This window comes from Loxodonta africana, chromosome 3 (genome assembly GCF_030014295.1).
Source record: "Loxodonta africana isolate mLoxAfr1 chromosome 3, mLoxAfr1.hap2, whole genome shotgun sequence".
Taxonomy (NCBI): Eukaryota; Metazoa; Chordata; class Mammalia; order Proboscidea; family Elephantidae; genus Loxodonta; species Loxodonta africana.
Genome location: NC_087344.1, coordinates 197,284,932 through 197,301,871, shown reverse-complemented (window position 1 = coordinate 197,301,871; position 16,940 = coordinate 197,284,932). Strand labels below are relative to the sequence as shown.

Here is a 16,940-nt window from a genome sequence, read left to right as displayed (position 1 = left end):
GGATAATATTTTCGAGCAATTTTAGCTGCTTGAGAGTAAACCTAAGATAAGAGGATAGTTTGGTTTAACTACTGTTGGGGTTTTACCAGACAAATGGGACCTAGGGGAGAAAAAGGGTTTGCATTCAGTGGTGATAGTATGGGTTCATGGAATCTAGGCTAGGTAAGGAGAAATATGTGGCCATAAAAGATGTAACAGATGCTGAAAAAGTGGTAGTGTCAAAGGATTGGAGATTTGTGAGGTCAGAGAATAGCTGGAGCACAGGTATTAAAGTAAGAGAGCTGGAAGGTTAGGAAGTAAAAAGGAGTGGGATGTTTGAAGAGAAGATTTCAAAGAGTATGCCTTTTGTCTTAGTTACCTCAAAAAACCCACTAACCCACTGCCTTCAAGTCGATTCCGACTCATAGCGACCCTATAGGCCAGATATCCAGTTATCTAGTACTATTATAACAAAAAATACCACAAGTGGATGGCTTTAACAAACAGAAATTTATTCTCTTACAGTTTAGGAGGCTAGAAGTCCAAATTTAGGGTGCCACATCCAGGGGAAGTCTTTCCCTCTGTGCTCAGCTCTGGGGGAAGGTCTATGTCATCAATCTTCCCCTGGGTCTAGGAATTTCTCAGCACATGGACTCCCAGTCCACAGGACACACTCTGTTCCCAGCTCCTCTTCTTTCTTGGTGGTTGGAGGTCCCTATCTCCGCTCGCTTCTCTCTCCTTTTATCTCTTGTAAGATAAAAGGTGATGCAGACAACACCCCAGGGAAGCTCTCCTCACATTGGATCAGGGCTGTAATCTGATTAAGGGTGTTACATTTCACCTTAATCCTCTTTAACATAATCTAATCTTGCCTCACCAACCACAGGCAGAGATTAGGATTTACAACACATAGGACAATTACATCAAATCACACAATGGAGGACAACCACACAGTACTGGGAATCATGGCCTAACCAAGCTGACACATATTCTGGGGGGACAGAATTCAATCCATGACACCATTACTGATGATGATGAAGTCTAGAGTACAATCATGTGAATGGAAGGGCAAGGTGGCACAGAATAAAAGATGATTGATCAAAAGAGGCCAGAGTACTCAATGCATCTTCTGTGTGGATGTTGAAGTTATTCAGAGAGATGACAGAGGCAGTGGTGGAGAGTCGTTGCTGAGTGCAGGATGACAGCAACAAAGAAGGGTAAGAGGATTAAAGCCTGATGATACACACTTAAAAGATGTTAGCGGAATTGAAGGAGAGATAATTTGAGCTGTAGTGGGGAGTAAGGATGCCACCCATCCTGCCTGCAGGCTCTGAGGCACATGAGGTGGGGAAGAAAAATTAGGCTCCAATTTGGGAAGCATCCGCAGAGCAAGAAGGTAAAGGAACTATTCAGAGAAGAGGCTGAGGACGTAGCAGAGTACTTGACACATGGCATATACTCAACCGATATTTTTTTAATATGAATCTTAATTTTTCTGATAAAAATAGAAGTCTACTATATCCTAAACAGGAAATTAAAAAAAAAGAAAAACAACTTATGAAACAGATAAAAAGAAAATGATCCTCTAATGGTTGTATTTTTCAAATCTAAGAGACTCATCTTCAAAAATTAGTCCTTTGGCCAAAATATGCAAAAATCAAACAGCAGCTTATTGTTTTTGTCTTAATATAAATGTATACCTCACCACTATAAAATAAAATCAGGCATTCTCTTGTAAAAGAACTCGATATTGGAACAAAATCAAATGAATTATGCCTTGATGAAGCTTAGAAGATAGTCCTTCTGAGAATGAGCTGATCAGAAGTTAAATGTGTTCCAGTCCAAGCAGAGAAACCTAGGTAACTCTGAGATGAAACTAACGAAATTTGCTAAATAAATTTTTTGAAGTATAATATAATGTACTTGGGAATATAACATATTGTCCTTCTTCAGGTAATAGTGTGATTACTCCATGAATGGCTTTAGAGGTACGTCTTTAGCGAAGGAAGATACTTCTTTATGTTATAGTTTTATTTCTTAAATTTATTCTGAATGTCTTTGTTAGACTAAGGAAATAATTCTCTTGTGCTTTAACAAAGAACATTCACATTTTATTTTAAGTCTATAAAGCTGCATCATAAGAATTCCTAATAAGCAGTCTTTTTTTTATATGGCTCATAAAATTCTATAGTCTTCTGTGGTCTTAAAATGTATAATAGAATATCTAATACTTGCTCCCTAAGACTAAATCTTATTGAAATTTATCCCGGATCCCAGTGTTTTGTTTTACTCTATTTTATAATTGTATTTAGTAGTTTACTTGTGATCATCAGCCAGAATGTGAGCTGATTCACTGTAGGTTAGTTCAAACAGCGTTTCATTTTCATACACACCATTAGATTCTTATCACTAGACAGAATATTTACCAGTACTTCCATTATGCCAGATAATAGGACTTTAGAAGGATGGCCAACACTCCTGTTTTCAACAGAGTTTAACGTCATATGTCAAAAAAAGCAATTAGCCAGTAACTTACACTGTGCTCATTTACAATACACAGTTGGCATTGGGAGTAAGCTATTTTTGATTCTTCATGAAGAACCCAGCTGAAAGAAATGTCTCCTTCATCGAATTTCCTTAGGACTTTGTATACTCCTCACGGGACTTTCTGTTTGGATTACAGTGATTTCTGTACATGTCTTACCTTTCCTTCTATAAGCTGGTACGCTATTCCTTAAGACCTTTGGATAGCCTCCAAGTACTACAGTATTATTTGTATGTTTTTTAATACCTAGTACTACCAATAGAACAAAATGCAACAGTAACACTATTAATATCAAATTCATCAGCATTATGGATTAAATACAAATAGGCTTCTTTGGTTTTGTCTGGGAATCATATCACCACTTTGAGTTCCAAAAATCTAACCTACCAATCCACCGTCAGAACACAGCGGGGACTTCTTCTACCGCGTGTGTGAGCAGACAGGTCCCTAACAACACGTCTGCACGGCAGTCAGTATGCCAGCGTCTCCCAATTCATAAATACAAGAGAAGTACTTTTTTTTCTTTTAAAAATATGGTAATTAAAAGAAAAGAGTGATGGAATTTAAAAATAGTATTTTTGTGAAAACACTGGAAAATGTTTAAAAAACAATGGCATGGATGTACCTCTGCCAAGTGAACACTTTAAATGTTTCAGTTAATCCACAGAATTTTGGTTAGAAAAGGAATCTCGTGTCATTCAGAAATCAAAATTTCAACTTACCATTTATGTTTACAGCCGGCAAGACAATGGACATCTTTGGTCTTGTGGTCTTATTATGGGTAGTAGCCGGTAACAGCAGATGATCCTAAAATCGACAAAGAACAATCTGTTCATATGTTAGCTCTAGAAAAGGCCAGGTTCAGGGTTTCCAGGAAGCCAACACTTCATCGGTCATAAAAAATGACAGTTTTTATCTGAACGTGACTTAGAGGTAATTAACTACAAATCATCTTAGGATCATTCGCTCATTAATACAACAAACATTTACTAAGTGTCTACCACCACTAGCTACTGTGCAGTAGTCTTGGAATACTCCTAGGCTCTGATAACATATTTTTTTCATCATTCATTCAACAAACTATCAAAAAAGTAGGATTTGATATGGATGAGGGTGATAAAAATTCAATGCAATTTAGCTCAAAGTCAACGTGATTATGAAATTCAACGATCAGCAAAGCTAGGGAAAAAAATCTAGAATGTGAAAATCAAATTGAAATTTATGTACATGATCCGAACTGTGTAGAAAACATTCCCAGTAACTGCTTGCGCTTTACGTAATTCAAGGCAACATTCCCAAGAGAATTAAAACAGAGAAAACAGATGAGTGAAGTTGCTCTGTTAGAATCCCAGCATTGCAGCATGGGAGTTTTTTTGGGAGAGGGGGAAGCACATTGTTAAGACACAAAGCTCACACATTTCTGAGATATTTTGTAAGACATATTATAACCAAGAAAAAACATAATTTGCTGATCTTCATGTCATAAGAATTATAAATAGCTTAACTCCTATAATTAACATACTGTTCCAGGGTCCCTAAAATTGAATAAGTAAACAAACCAAACAAAGCTTGCAAGCCCCAAATTAAGGCCATTGTAAAAATAAACACACTTAAATTCTATCAGTCATGGGTTAAGGTCAGGTTTAGACTTAATTCTGAGTTTCCCGCTGCGGTGCAGATGCCCCGCTAAATGACTTGTTTTAAAACATAATCTTCTGAACATAATGTCTCCTACTTTATATCTTCAATAAATTCAAACAAAGTAGTTACTTTTGCAGCAGGAAGCCAAAAAACATTATTTATGAAAAGGAAGTATTGCATCTTGAATGTACAAATATTACAGTTAACCTGCCTTACCTCTAATTTAAAGGTTGGCAAACTAGGGAAAGAGCCTATAATTTCAAGTGTTTGTTTACCAAGAGGCCCCAAGACCTGAGCAGCAGGGAACCGAAGGTGGTATACTACAGACTCCAGTATCGCTTTACCTTATGTTTTAAAATACACATATGATTGGGAGAACATAGATGCTTCATTTAACATTTATCTTCACTTCCTCAAATTAAATGTTCCTTGAACTTAACAACAATGAATCCTGAATTATTTTTTTGTCTCTAACTCTATTCATCTCTTTTTTAGTAAATCATTATTCCTATTAGTTACATCTTTGAGTGACAAAAACCAAAACCAAACGCGTTGCCTTCGAGTCAATTCTGGCTCATAGTGACCCTATAGAGTAGACTGCCTCATAGGGTTCCCAAGGGGTGGCTGTTGGATTTGAACTGCAGACCTTTCGGTTAGCAGCCAAGCTCTTTACCACTGAACTTTATTTAATCAACCAATACATATTTACTGACTTCTTACCACTCATTTAAAAAACGATTACTGAGCACAGTGCCCTCCATGTATTCAGCACTATAGAAGGTACTTTCTTTTAAAGAATAAAAATCCAGATTTTTACTTTTATTGGAGGAATAGTGCAAACTAAGGCAAAAATAAGCTATCTGTCCCCAATATCTGTTCTCCTTCTTCTGTAACATTAGAATAGAAATAGGACCCCCCTTTTTTTTATATTCAGTTGAGCACAAAGCCAACCAGAATAAAGACTATATTCCTTGGCCTTCTTTGCAACCAGGTGAGGCCATACATGATACTAACTTCTGGTCAATGGGCTGTAACGGGTAGTGGTGCATGCAACTTCTTTAAGGTGGAGGGAGTGGAAGGCACCCCTTGTTCTTCCTGCTAGCTAGAATGCAGATATGACTGCTAGAGCTGGAGCAGCCATCTTGGACCACGATATGGAAACTTTCAGTTGCAGATTACGGCTTAACCAGACAAAGATCTAGGGATCTTGATGATCAAGGAGCTACCACAAAATCCCTAGAACTTATACACGAGAAGGAAATAAAATTATAACTTGCCTAAAGCACTATCATTTTGGATTTTCTGTCACTCATAAAAACCAAAAAACCAAACCCACTGCTATCAATTACGACTCACAGTGACCCTAGCTAAACCTAGTTACTTATTTATAGTATAAATATGTGAAACAATACTAAAGGTATTTAGTCAATAGTTAAATTAATCAAGGACAGCTTTACCATTTTCCAACAAGATAAAAATACTATTTGTTATTTAGCCTTCTTGATACTCTGTTCTCCCCCCTCCCATTTTAAACAATATTAATGAACTGGCAGAGCAAATTCAACCCTGGAAAGGCAGAGGAGCGATTTGATGAATTTGAACAAAATTATTTCCTTGCAATTACGTCCAGCTAAAATAATCCAACTCCATTGCTGGGGTAGGGAGGCAGACAGCTAGTGAATGAGGATAGGTGGGCTCTGGGGTCAGAGATCGAATGACGCCCAGGGAGGGCTTCCAGTCTGGAGAAGCAAACTCAAAGGAGGCAAAGGGAAGGTAGACCACTGTCCCCAAATAGAAGAAGGTGCTCAACTTCAGCTCAGTGGGTAGGATACGACCCAGACAAACTGACAAAGTGGTTTTCTTAAGCCCATTTATTATTTTTTATTTTGTTGTTGTGAATATACACAGCAAAACATACACCAATCCAACCATTTCTACACTTAAATTTAGAGACGCTGACTACATTCTTTGAGTCGTGCAACCATTCTCACCCTCGTTTTTTGAGCTGTTCCTCCGCCATTAACATAAACTACACTGCCCCCTAAATATTTCCTATCTAATCTTTTGAGTTGCTGTTGTCACTTTGATCCCATATTGTTTTCATTTTATTTTATTTGCTTTAGATGAAAGTTTACAGCTCAAGTTAGTTCCTCATTCAAAACTTTATACACATGGTTGCAACCTTCACAATGTGACAGCATTCTCCCCCTTTCCATCCTGGTTCCCTGTGTCCATTCATTCAGTTCCTGTCCCTTACAGCTTTCTCGTCTCGCTTTTGGGTAGGAGTCACCCTTTTGGTCTGTATATTTGATTGACCTAACGTTCCTCACATGTGTTATTCTTTTATAGGCCTGTCTAACCTTTGTCTGGGAAGTGGGCTTAGGACTGCCATCTAAGATACATCTATTGGTCCCATCCTATCTGGAACAAAGGAGAATGAAGAAAATCAAAGAGACAGGAAAATATTAGCCCAGAGGGCTAAAGGACCACATGAACCAGAGCCTCCACCATCCTGAGCCCAGAACGAGATGGTGCCCCGCGACCACCACTGACTGCTAGAACAGAGATCACAACAGAGAGTCCCAGACACAGCAGGAGAAAAAAGTGGAACAAAATTCAAATTCAGAAAAAGAGACCAGGCTTACTGGTCTGACAGACAGCGGAAGAACCCCTGAGGTACAGTCTGCTAATTTAGAACTGAGGCCCATTTATTTTTAATGCTACCTCTTTGGACTTCATATTTCTCCTTCTACTGCATGAGACCCTCAAGACAACTCCCCTATGTGCTCTGCCTCCCCACATAGGCTCCCCATACCCAGCAATGCTCTGCACAGGCACCCTTCCCAAGGCAGCCAGGATGGACAACTCCACCCGCTTTTTCTATAAAGCTTTGTTTGAAGTGGTTATGATAAACTTCTCGCCATTAAGGCTTGGTGCCTGCCACCCTTACGTGATACATACATGGGAGACAAAGCAGACAAAAATAGGCATTTAATAAAAAATCTAACTCCAACAAAAGTTTAAAAAGGAAAGACAAAAACAGAAGAAGGATGTTACCATAAAGATACAAATATTTTGGCACTGTCATTCAAAACTAAACCACTAATTTTAAGACCTCTTCAGCTGGACTACAGAAAAGGCTTTGTAGACCTCAGATACCACCGGATATCTTCAGGGTCAAAACTATGTGGATAACACTTTGTTATTCTTATTCCCAGAAGAAGTCAGAGAAACATTGGGGGAAAACACTCAAAACATTTTCTGTGAGAATAAAGCAACAGTTTTCTAGTGTTGTGCAATACTGTACACACACACACACACAAAATGCTATTTTCACACAGTTCTCACAATGCTGTCTTCCAGGCCATTTAGTTAGAAAAAGCTGATACTAGTGCATAACACAGCATTCAATGTTACCTGTTTCTTCTCTTCTTAAGAAAGCAAAAGTGTTGGAGACTGACTTACCAAAAGAATGGGACCACATTTTATTCAGCTGAAGGTTATAGGTATAATTTACAATGTTGTCAAATGTTGCTTCTATATAATCCGTCTACAGTAGTACCATCTTAACTGCTCTCTACTTAAACTGACTTATTGATCAAATGGCTCACCCCAAAAAACTTAATTGACTTACCATACTAAATGTTCATGACTAGTTGTGGTTTCTCCTAAAATGACTTGTGCTAATTGTATTCATTAGTATAATTTGGTAATTTAACAAAACAGTATGTAAACTGATAAAATATAGTGTGAAAAGAAAGAAAGCGACTTGATAATTTTTTTGTCTCTCAGACTGCAAGACAACCATAAAAGACTAAGAAAAAAAAATCATAATAGCATACACGCAGGTTGCTTAACAAGTATCTCTAAGGTCTTACTCGAAAGTAACTGTAGCTGATATTGGAAATTATGGCTGATGCATTGTAAGTGTAGTGTATGTAAGAAAGGCAACACGAAACTCTAAACAGCGGACCTGGGCTTAAAGAAAAGCCATTGGCCTTGCATCAAAAACTGGCAAATAAATGCACATTTATAAAATAAAATAATAGTTAAGATATGTATCCTTTCAGAAAAAATAAAGTGATCCACTGCTTTAACCAGTTTTTTTAATTAACAGACCATCTATTCGTCCTAACTGTACTGGGTAAGATGGCTTCTCCTGTATTTAGAAACACTGACTTAAAGTCAGAGCCCTTTATCTTTGATAGAAAGGGTGTATTTAATGTCTAATGATGCCCCATAGACGGAGGAACTCAGTCTGTAACAGGCTGCACTTCTGGCCCTGAACAGCTTCCACTTGATTAATATGGACCTCTGTTAGTCAAAAAGTTTTGCATATCAGGTCCATATTAACCACAAATGGTCTCTTACGTTTTATATTTGGCCCATATCTACTGGATTCCAGAGATGGGGTTGGTTTTTCTAACATAAAAAACTTCCAAAACCAGATCAAAGGTTAAACATAGCATCTATCCTTATCTCAAAAATAGCTTGGTATTAAATTTTCTCTGTTCCTATCCTAAGGAGCTTTTGTTTTCTACTATCACTCTAGCACGTTTGCCAACAGTCCTTCAAGCTGCCAAACAAATGGAAGAGCACATCGAACCTTAAAACAAAGAGGGCCAATGCAGCAATCAGAAATAGGCCTTTCAAAATTATTTGTCTAAGTTCGCCATATTCTGAACAAATGTTGTTTTCTAGTAGTTATACTAACTGTTGGTCAGCCACCAAATGTGTCCATTCTCTAAAGCAATTAAAAAGCAAAGGCAATTAGGATATTTAAAATCATTAAAATACACAGGCACTTACACATGTACAAAAATTAAAATTGCAAAAAAAAAAAAAACTAGGGGTAATAAAATTGAGTAGAAAGTAACCATTTAAAAAGAAATATTAAAATGTCTATGATGTAGGACTTCTCATCATCGTAAAAACATAAGCAAAGTACATTACTCACCCCGGAACTAGAAACAGTTAATATAAATAGCTAGTATGAATGCAGTATTTGTGCCACTAATGCACGCAGTAAAACTAAGACCAATAAAAGGAATGTAAAGTTTGCATCTGCACCATCAGTGGGAATGTCAGCCAGAAATGTCAGGCCACAGCAGATGGCCCAAGAGTGAGCCAAGGTTTGCAGTCTGACAAGATGAAAATTTCAACACTTAGTTCAAACCTGATAATGCTGACAAGGTCACCAGAGGAAAAATTAGCTTGAAATCCTAACAAGTACAAGCTCAAGTCTTGTTTTAAGATCCAATTCTCAAAAAAAAAAAAAAAAATTTTTTTTTTTTCTCATATCAAATGCTGCAGGGAGCCCCAAACCTGATCAACTGACCTCGCCTGCCTCTTTTATTCACCCAAAAAGTATTCGTTTGAACTACACAAAACCACTGCAATCTGGTAAGGTTCAACCTCGTCGGTACCTATGCCTCTTTTTTAAAATCAGAAATTAATCTTGAATTTCTTGATCAAAACTGTTTCTTATAAACACTTTCCCGAGAATAAGACAAAGCATTCCAAATCATTCTCTCTTGCTGAGAGTCTTAGGGAAAACATTTTTAAACTAGGTCAGGATTGTTCTTCCCAGAGAAAACTCTGATACAAAATGTTAGTTACATGCTTTGGACAAGTACAAGACCAGGAAGTCTGTGGCCTTGTATTTCATGTTATTTCATTTAATAACTTGAGCTAATCAAAGTTCAAAACACAGTCAGCTATCAAAGAGAGCTTTTTCAAAGACTCAGCAGTACGCAGTTTAGGGAAATAAATTAGGACCCCTGAAACTTGTTATCAGTCATCATTTGTTGAGTGTCAACAGAGTGGCAATCCAAAAAAATGTCTTATTAAGTAAGGAAAAAGATCAAACACTAAAGACAATAAAGAGTTCAACCACATGAGTCTGTCAGACATAATGTTTACAAGATGTTTCATTTTAGAAAATTCATTTTACTCAGGGCTACTGGTAGAAAGTGAATTTCCCAAAGATTAAATTATGCCCTACAGATATGCTACCAACATAAACCATAGGGGAATGGGGGAGAGGGTCTGTGGTCACAGCAAATTGAGCCAATAAAAGGAAATGTAAAGTCTGCGTCTATATTATTAGTGTGAATGGTGAAGAAATCCTGAGAAAAGAGATACTAGGAAATACTTCTAAATTCTTAAATATAAATATGTAACAATTGTTTTTAAACTTTTTGTTGGAAAAAAATGTTGGATTGAAACAAAAAAAACTTACTTCTTTTAAAGTGCTAGGCGAAGGCTATGTAAGAGCTGGGACAAATTGATGCCAGAATAGTCTCAAATGTCACATGTGTGTTAAGCAGCATGGCAGGTGTGAAGGGCACACAGGGAGATATTCCAGCTGACTCTCTCATAATCAATGATTCTACAGCTTTCTGGAGGGGGGGAAGAGGGGCCTCACGTCTTTGATATTTCTAGGCCATTTCTCCTTGCATGATCCTCAGTGTCTGGATATTCTCCCAGGCTCCACAATAGCTCTTGGTCCTTTTTTTTCCCCAAAGTATTCCTGATCTTGGCTTCACACACACAGAAACAGGGAAGACTGTAAAATGTCCCTAAAGTACATTTTAGGAAAAATTGGTCTTGACAAGGCAAACTACAAAGTAGAACAAACAAACAAAAACTACCCATTGCCATCGAGTCAATTCTAACTCATAGCAACCCTATAGGACTGAGCAGAACTGCCCCACAGGGTTCTCAAAGCTGTAATCTTTACGGAAGCAGACTGCCACATCTTTCTCTTGTGGAGCAGCTGGTAGGTTTGAACTGCCAACCCAAAGGCTAGCCGCTGAGCACTTAACCACTGCGCCACCGAGACTCCTTACACAAAAACTGTCCCTTAAATTTCTCACAATGCTCCTAAAATTTTAACCATATTTAGTAATAATCTGATTCATCTACCTTAATAAACAAAAATTTTTCTAGGGATCTTGGGTTAGCAAAATAGCTGAACAAAACACTTGTTTCACATTGGAATCTGGGCCTTATTGCCAGCTGCAATCCTGCTTAAGGATGGAGGTATGATACTATATAGACCTGTTCCATAATCTGTAAGAGTTCTCTCTTCATATCACATAGGGTATACTTTACAGAACCTAGTATAGTTCTCTTCATTCTTATCATAAATAGAACAGCAAGTTTTCAGTTTCCATTCAGTTTTAAAATACATTTTTGAGATATAATGCATTTGTACAAAATAACTGAAAATTCTGTTTTCCTTATGTTTGGTCAAGTACTTACTGTTCTAAGAAAGGATTTCATCTAAACTTCAGGTAGTAATGGCTTAAGAGGCAAACTAAAGTATGCTAGTATTAATTTTAAAATCTACAATAATACATACCCTTCAGCAAACATTTACTCTTATGGGCAAAGAAGTCTGGATCAGAAGGGGACACCGTGCCAGTATTGGGTCCCTCTAAAACAGAAGCTCTTAATGAAGGATACATACCAGAATCACTTGTGGGACTTTATAACATAAATATTAACCCCCCACCTCCCAGAAATTGATGTAAGTCTGAGGTGAGGCCAAAGTTTTGTATTTTTAACAAGGACCCATGGTGATTCTGATGCAGACAGCTCTAGGACCTTACTTTCATGAGGACTGGCCAGCACGGTATAGACAGAGATTGAGAGCATGGACTCTGGAGCTAGACTCTGCCTGGGTTTGGGCTCTGCCTCTACCACCTAATTCTAGCTGTGTGATCTAATGCAAATTCCTTATTCTCTCTGTGCCCTTGTTTTCTCCTTTGTAAAACAGAGATAACAATACCTATTGCATGGATTGTTTATAAAAATCAAATGTTAGTATCTGTAAAGCACTTAGAACAGTGGCTGGCATGTAGAAAGCGCTATTTTAAGTGTTGGATACTTTTTTAAAAAAAAAAAATTTGAGATCTGTCAGGAGACTCCTTGAAGAACTGAAGTGGGTAGCACCGGCATGGATACGGATACGGAAAATACCTAGAGTTTGTTCCCCTAGATTTATTCCCCTCACCCTCATAGCTGAGAGCCACTGTTCCACTGCTGAATAAAGGAAAGAAGGTGAGAAGTACTTATGACTGATCCAAACTCTTAAGTGTAGAAATGAAAGCTCTTTATAATTTGGTCCCTACTGACCTGGCCTCTTTCCATCATGGCTTCTCACTATTCCTTTCATGAATACTAGTACCAACTGTCACACATGATATTCTCTACAAATTCAACCAAGAAAAGAAGTCACCCTCATATTTCACTTCCCTTAGTTTAAAGGATGATGGGGAAAATAACTGAGGTATGAGCATTCAAAGCTGCCACACTATCTTGTTTCTTTCCTAAGGTGTTTTTTGTCTGTTTGTTTGTTTTTTAGTGCTGCTGGATTGTGTGTGTGTGTGACTGGGAGGTAATAAGTAGAAAAGAGATTTCCAAGAAGCTAAATTGGTTTATATCAAAACGGTATGACGCTGTCAGCAGAGTAAAAAGGTCTAGAAGGGTGACAAAGATGGGTAAAGAGGGCCAGCTTAAGCTGTAGCCTTTGTGTAAGAGAAGAGAAACTGAGGCAGTGACTCTATGGTGTGTGTTGGGGTGGGGAGAGGAGGGTGAGGACAGAGGGCTGGAGAAATGAAAATCTTAGGACATTTTGCTGTCGTTTGATTTAGTATTTGCCTTGCAGTATCTTCAAGTGCCTTCATTAAAGGCCTACATGACTTATCAAGTTTTCAAGGTGTTAGGTTTGTATTTCTTGTGGATATGCCCCCATGGCAAAATCAGCCTAAAACAAGCCAAGCTATATATATATATATTTTCAGTTTTATTTGAATTACACAGATAAGGGATATTTTCCTCATGGAGATTCCACGATGGTTTTCTGGCAGAGTAATACCTTTAAAAATCAAATTAAATTCTAGCACGCACACACAAAAAGATCTCACAGGCCTAGTTATTTGAAGAAACTGGACAGTCACTATCTGTGCAACACCTACCTTCTCTGTTCCCTCCCACTGTCGGGTGGGCTGCCTTCCCAAGCCCTGGTCTGGCCTAGTCAACTCAGCTCTTGCTGCAGCCTGAGTAGTTCTTCCCCACTCTCAACTTAGTCTGCTCTCCTATGTGCAGTGTTTTCTCTTTCCCCCTCCGAGAGATCATGTTGTTGCTAATCACCGCCAAGTCAGCCCCAACTCGTGGCGACCCCACGCACAACAGATCGGACTATTGTAGTCAGTGTTTTCATTGGCTGAATTTTCAGAAGTAGATCACAAGGCCTTTCTTCCTAGTCTGTCTTACTCTGGGAGATCTACTAAAACTTGTTCAGCATCATAGCTACACACAAGCCTCCGCTGCCAGGTGGCGGCTGTGCTTAAGGAGCATTGGCTGGGAATCAAACCCAGGTCTCCCTCACAGGACGTGAGAATCCTACTTCTGAATCACGACTGCCCTCTGCAAAGGGTCATAGCTAATCCTAACACCCATCCAGGTCTAGCTGAGACCAATCTCACCTCTAGAAATGTGGTCCTACTATTAGGTTCAATAGTGTTGCTTTTCATTTGCTTCTTGTGGTTTGATCAGGTTGCCATCATGACCCTAATGTAAGTAATAGGGGTCAGAGAGGATATGGGGAGAGACGAGAACATTTAAAGACCTATACAGTAAGTTATGAAGCAGGGAAAATGAAAGCCAAGCTTTTAATCTGGTACACTCAATATTTAATATTCGCAAGGTAAGCCAAGGATCATATTCCTGAGCTTACCAAATAATTTTCATTTTGATCATGTGAATTTCTAATTATTTTCCCCAAATTTTTAAGACTTGGTACTTTGTACTAGCTGTTGATTTCAGCTACACAGCATTCAAATATCTTGTCTATATGGAGGTTTTACCATTTTTCTGGAGGAAATATCTCCAACTACAGAAGTTTGAAAAGGGAAGATATAATTTCTCTCCCACCTCTAACAACTGGGGCACAGACATGAGACCAAAGCTTGGCCAATCAGATACTCCTTTAAAGTCCAAAAGCTTGGGCATTAGTGAATAAAGACTCAGAGAGATTTACATTATTCACAGAACCAGGGCAGGCCACTGGGAGCAGTGCAAGCAGCAGTAGAGGTGTCCACTGGTGTGGTGGTCCTTCTCACCAGAATTCCTGAGCTGAGAAGACAGCTGTATTTTTTGCAGCATAGTCTCCTTTGGTTCCTGATTCTCCAGCCTTCCATGGAGTCTATAAACTGACAAACAGCCTTCTAATAAATTCCTTTGCGCTTAAGTTAGAGCAGGTTTCTATTATTTACAACCAAGAACCATGGTTGGTCTCGTTCTGGAATTTCACTTCTGACATATTTGATATTGCTAGTTAATGTCTGACCTGACAACTTAAAAAACATTAATTTTAATTAGATGAATCATGGCATTATCTTTTTGTTTGCTGTTGTCCTCAAGTCAGCTCTGACTCATGGTGACCTTATATATAACTTAGACAAATAAAAAATAATAGACTGAGCCGTAAATCAATGAACCTCCCTTTCTCCCATTTGATCCACAAAGTAATGAAAATTGACTTCTGTGACCATCACTCTATTGATACTACTCTCATAAATATTATACTCTAATTGTCAAATCCACTTGATTCTTTCCAGCCCCCACCCTACTTTCTCTCTACAACTTTTGACGCTTTCAACTTTGCATCTCCAAACTCTTGGTTCTCATCCTCCCCCAAACTTTTTCTTCCCCTCACTGCCTTCTCTTCCACTCATGTCTCACAATAAATACTGGTTTCTTAGGGTCTGTGATGGTGAAGGATGTGTGTCAACTTGGCTAGGCCATGATTCTCAGTGGTTTGGCAGTTATATAAGGATGTAGTTTGGCAGTTATGATGTAATTTGGCAGTTGTGTAATGAGAGTTATCCTCCATTTTGTGACATAATGTAATCAACTCCACGATGTGATTTGATGTGATCGGCCAATCAGTTGTATGGGGAGTTTCCTCAGAGGTATCGCCTACATCCAATGTATATGGACGTTGTGGCAAAGCTCAATGGCTTTTGTTCACTCTGGATCCTGCATCTGGCTCCTCACCATCTGACCTCCTATTCTTGGGACTTGAGCCAGCAGCCTGCTATGTTGCCTGCTAATCTTGGAATTCGTTGACCTCCACAACCTGAGAGTCAACAGTCTACCGTCTTACCCACCAACCTTGAACTCACAAGCCTCCACAGCAATTGAGCCAGCAGTCTGCTGTTTGGCCTGCCCATCTTGGGTTTGTCAGCTCCTGCAGCTATGTGACTCAGGAGATGCTTCCAGCCTGACCACAGACTTGGGACTTGCCAGCCTCTACAACCCATGAGCCATCTCCTTGAGATAAATGTATATATATACACACTACACTAGTACAGCCTAAGACATTTGGTGCCAAGAGTGGTACCAGAGAAACGAAACTGTAAGGATGAGTTTTCTAAATTGGTTCTCAAATCTGGCTAGTCTTAATGACGATGATTCTGCTTCCAGTAAAGAGGGCACTGCTAATCCATGGCTTGAGGTAGCAATAGAAATACGCAAAATATCACAACCAATAGATCAAGTATTGGTACGAGGTGAGGCTCTGGGTGATCACATGTTTGATACCTTTCCACAATTTTGTCAGAATGAGAATTATAAGGGAGCTGGTTAGTTGGTACTACTTTCACTAGACAAAGTGGTGAAAGAAAGAGAAGGCTTTAGAGTCACAATTCAAGTGCCACATAAATGATCTCAAAGTTTCCACTTGTGCCTTGAAAGAAAGCCTTATTTCTTGCAGTAGGAGAGTTGATGTTGCCGAAAACCAAACCCAGAGTCTCATAATAAGAGAAGCTGAAATACAATACTAATAAAATTCTGAACATTGAATGGTACCTTAATTACAACGCCAACTGAATTCCCATCCTTGAAGGTATATAGTGAGGGTACTGACTGGGAAGAAATGGGATTCTGAAACTAGGGATGAGGACATATGGGCAAATAATCAGGAAGCTGGGGACAAGAAGCCCCTAAATTCCATTGAATCACTCCTGCCAACGGAACTAGCCTTTTCACTTTCCTCTGAAGAGAACACTCCATCTTTGTCTGCTAAGCCCCCTCCCCAGTAAAACCATTAGCCTATTCACCTCCAACTGATGAGAAAAATTCAGCTGTGTCTGAAGAGCCTTTGTCTGAGATATAACCTGGGGCAGTGTCTGAGTCATAGCCCGGGGAAGGGTCTGAGTCACTGCTTGGGCCACTATCTGAGGCTGATGGCTTACATGACACTGCTGAATGTTCTCAAAACACATTCCCATCACCCATTTTTACTTCTAGGTCTGTATAACTAAAGTCCCAGTGAGCCCCAAAAGGTGAAACGAAAGTGTGACCCAGGAGGAGGTATGCTACACCACCAAAAAACTACCTGACTTTTCTAATATGTACAAACAGAAACCTGGGAATATGTATGGGAATGGCTGTTAAGGGTGGAGGATAATGGTGCAAGGAACATAAAGATGGATCAGTCCAAGTTTATTGTCCTACTAAGCACAGATCCTTCATTCAGTGTTTCAGCTTCAAGAAGTTTGGAACAGACCTAATAGTTTATTTGGCTTGGTCACTAAAGCATGGATTACACGGTGGCCTGCACGAAATCAAGTTGAAGTACCAGACCTGCCTTGGTGTACTGTAGAAGAAGGTATCCAAAGGCTTAGGGAAACTGGCATGGTAAAATGGATTGATCAGGTTAGACCCACAGACCCACACATGGAGTGCTCAGAGGACACGCTTT

General features: G+C 39.0%; 2 protein-coding genes across 2 annotated transcripts in view; both read right to left on the bottom strand.

Annotated features, from left to right (window-relative positions):
* The window catches only part of ATF6 (activating transcription factor 6), a 261,968-nt gene that overhangs the window by 67,045 nt on the left and 177,983 nt on the right, over window positions 1-16,940 (bottom strand). Inside the window, exon 15 of the mRNA XM_023554220.2 lies at window positions 3,247-3,331. Coding sequence (XP_023409988.1) covers window positions 3,247-3,331 — 85 coding nt within the window. The remainder of the gene's footprint in view (window positions 1-3,246; window positions 3,332-16,940) is intronic.
* The window catches only part of LOC135230825 (proteasome activator complex subunit 3-like), a 72,504-nt gene continuing 58,901 nt past the window's right edge, over window positions 3,338-16,940 (bottom strand). Inside the window, exon 1 of the mRNA XM_064282877.1 lies at window positions 3,338-16,940. This exon is cut by the window's right edge and continues 58,901 nt beyond it. The gene's annotated coding sequence lies outside the window, so the exon portion shown is untranslated.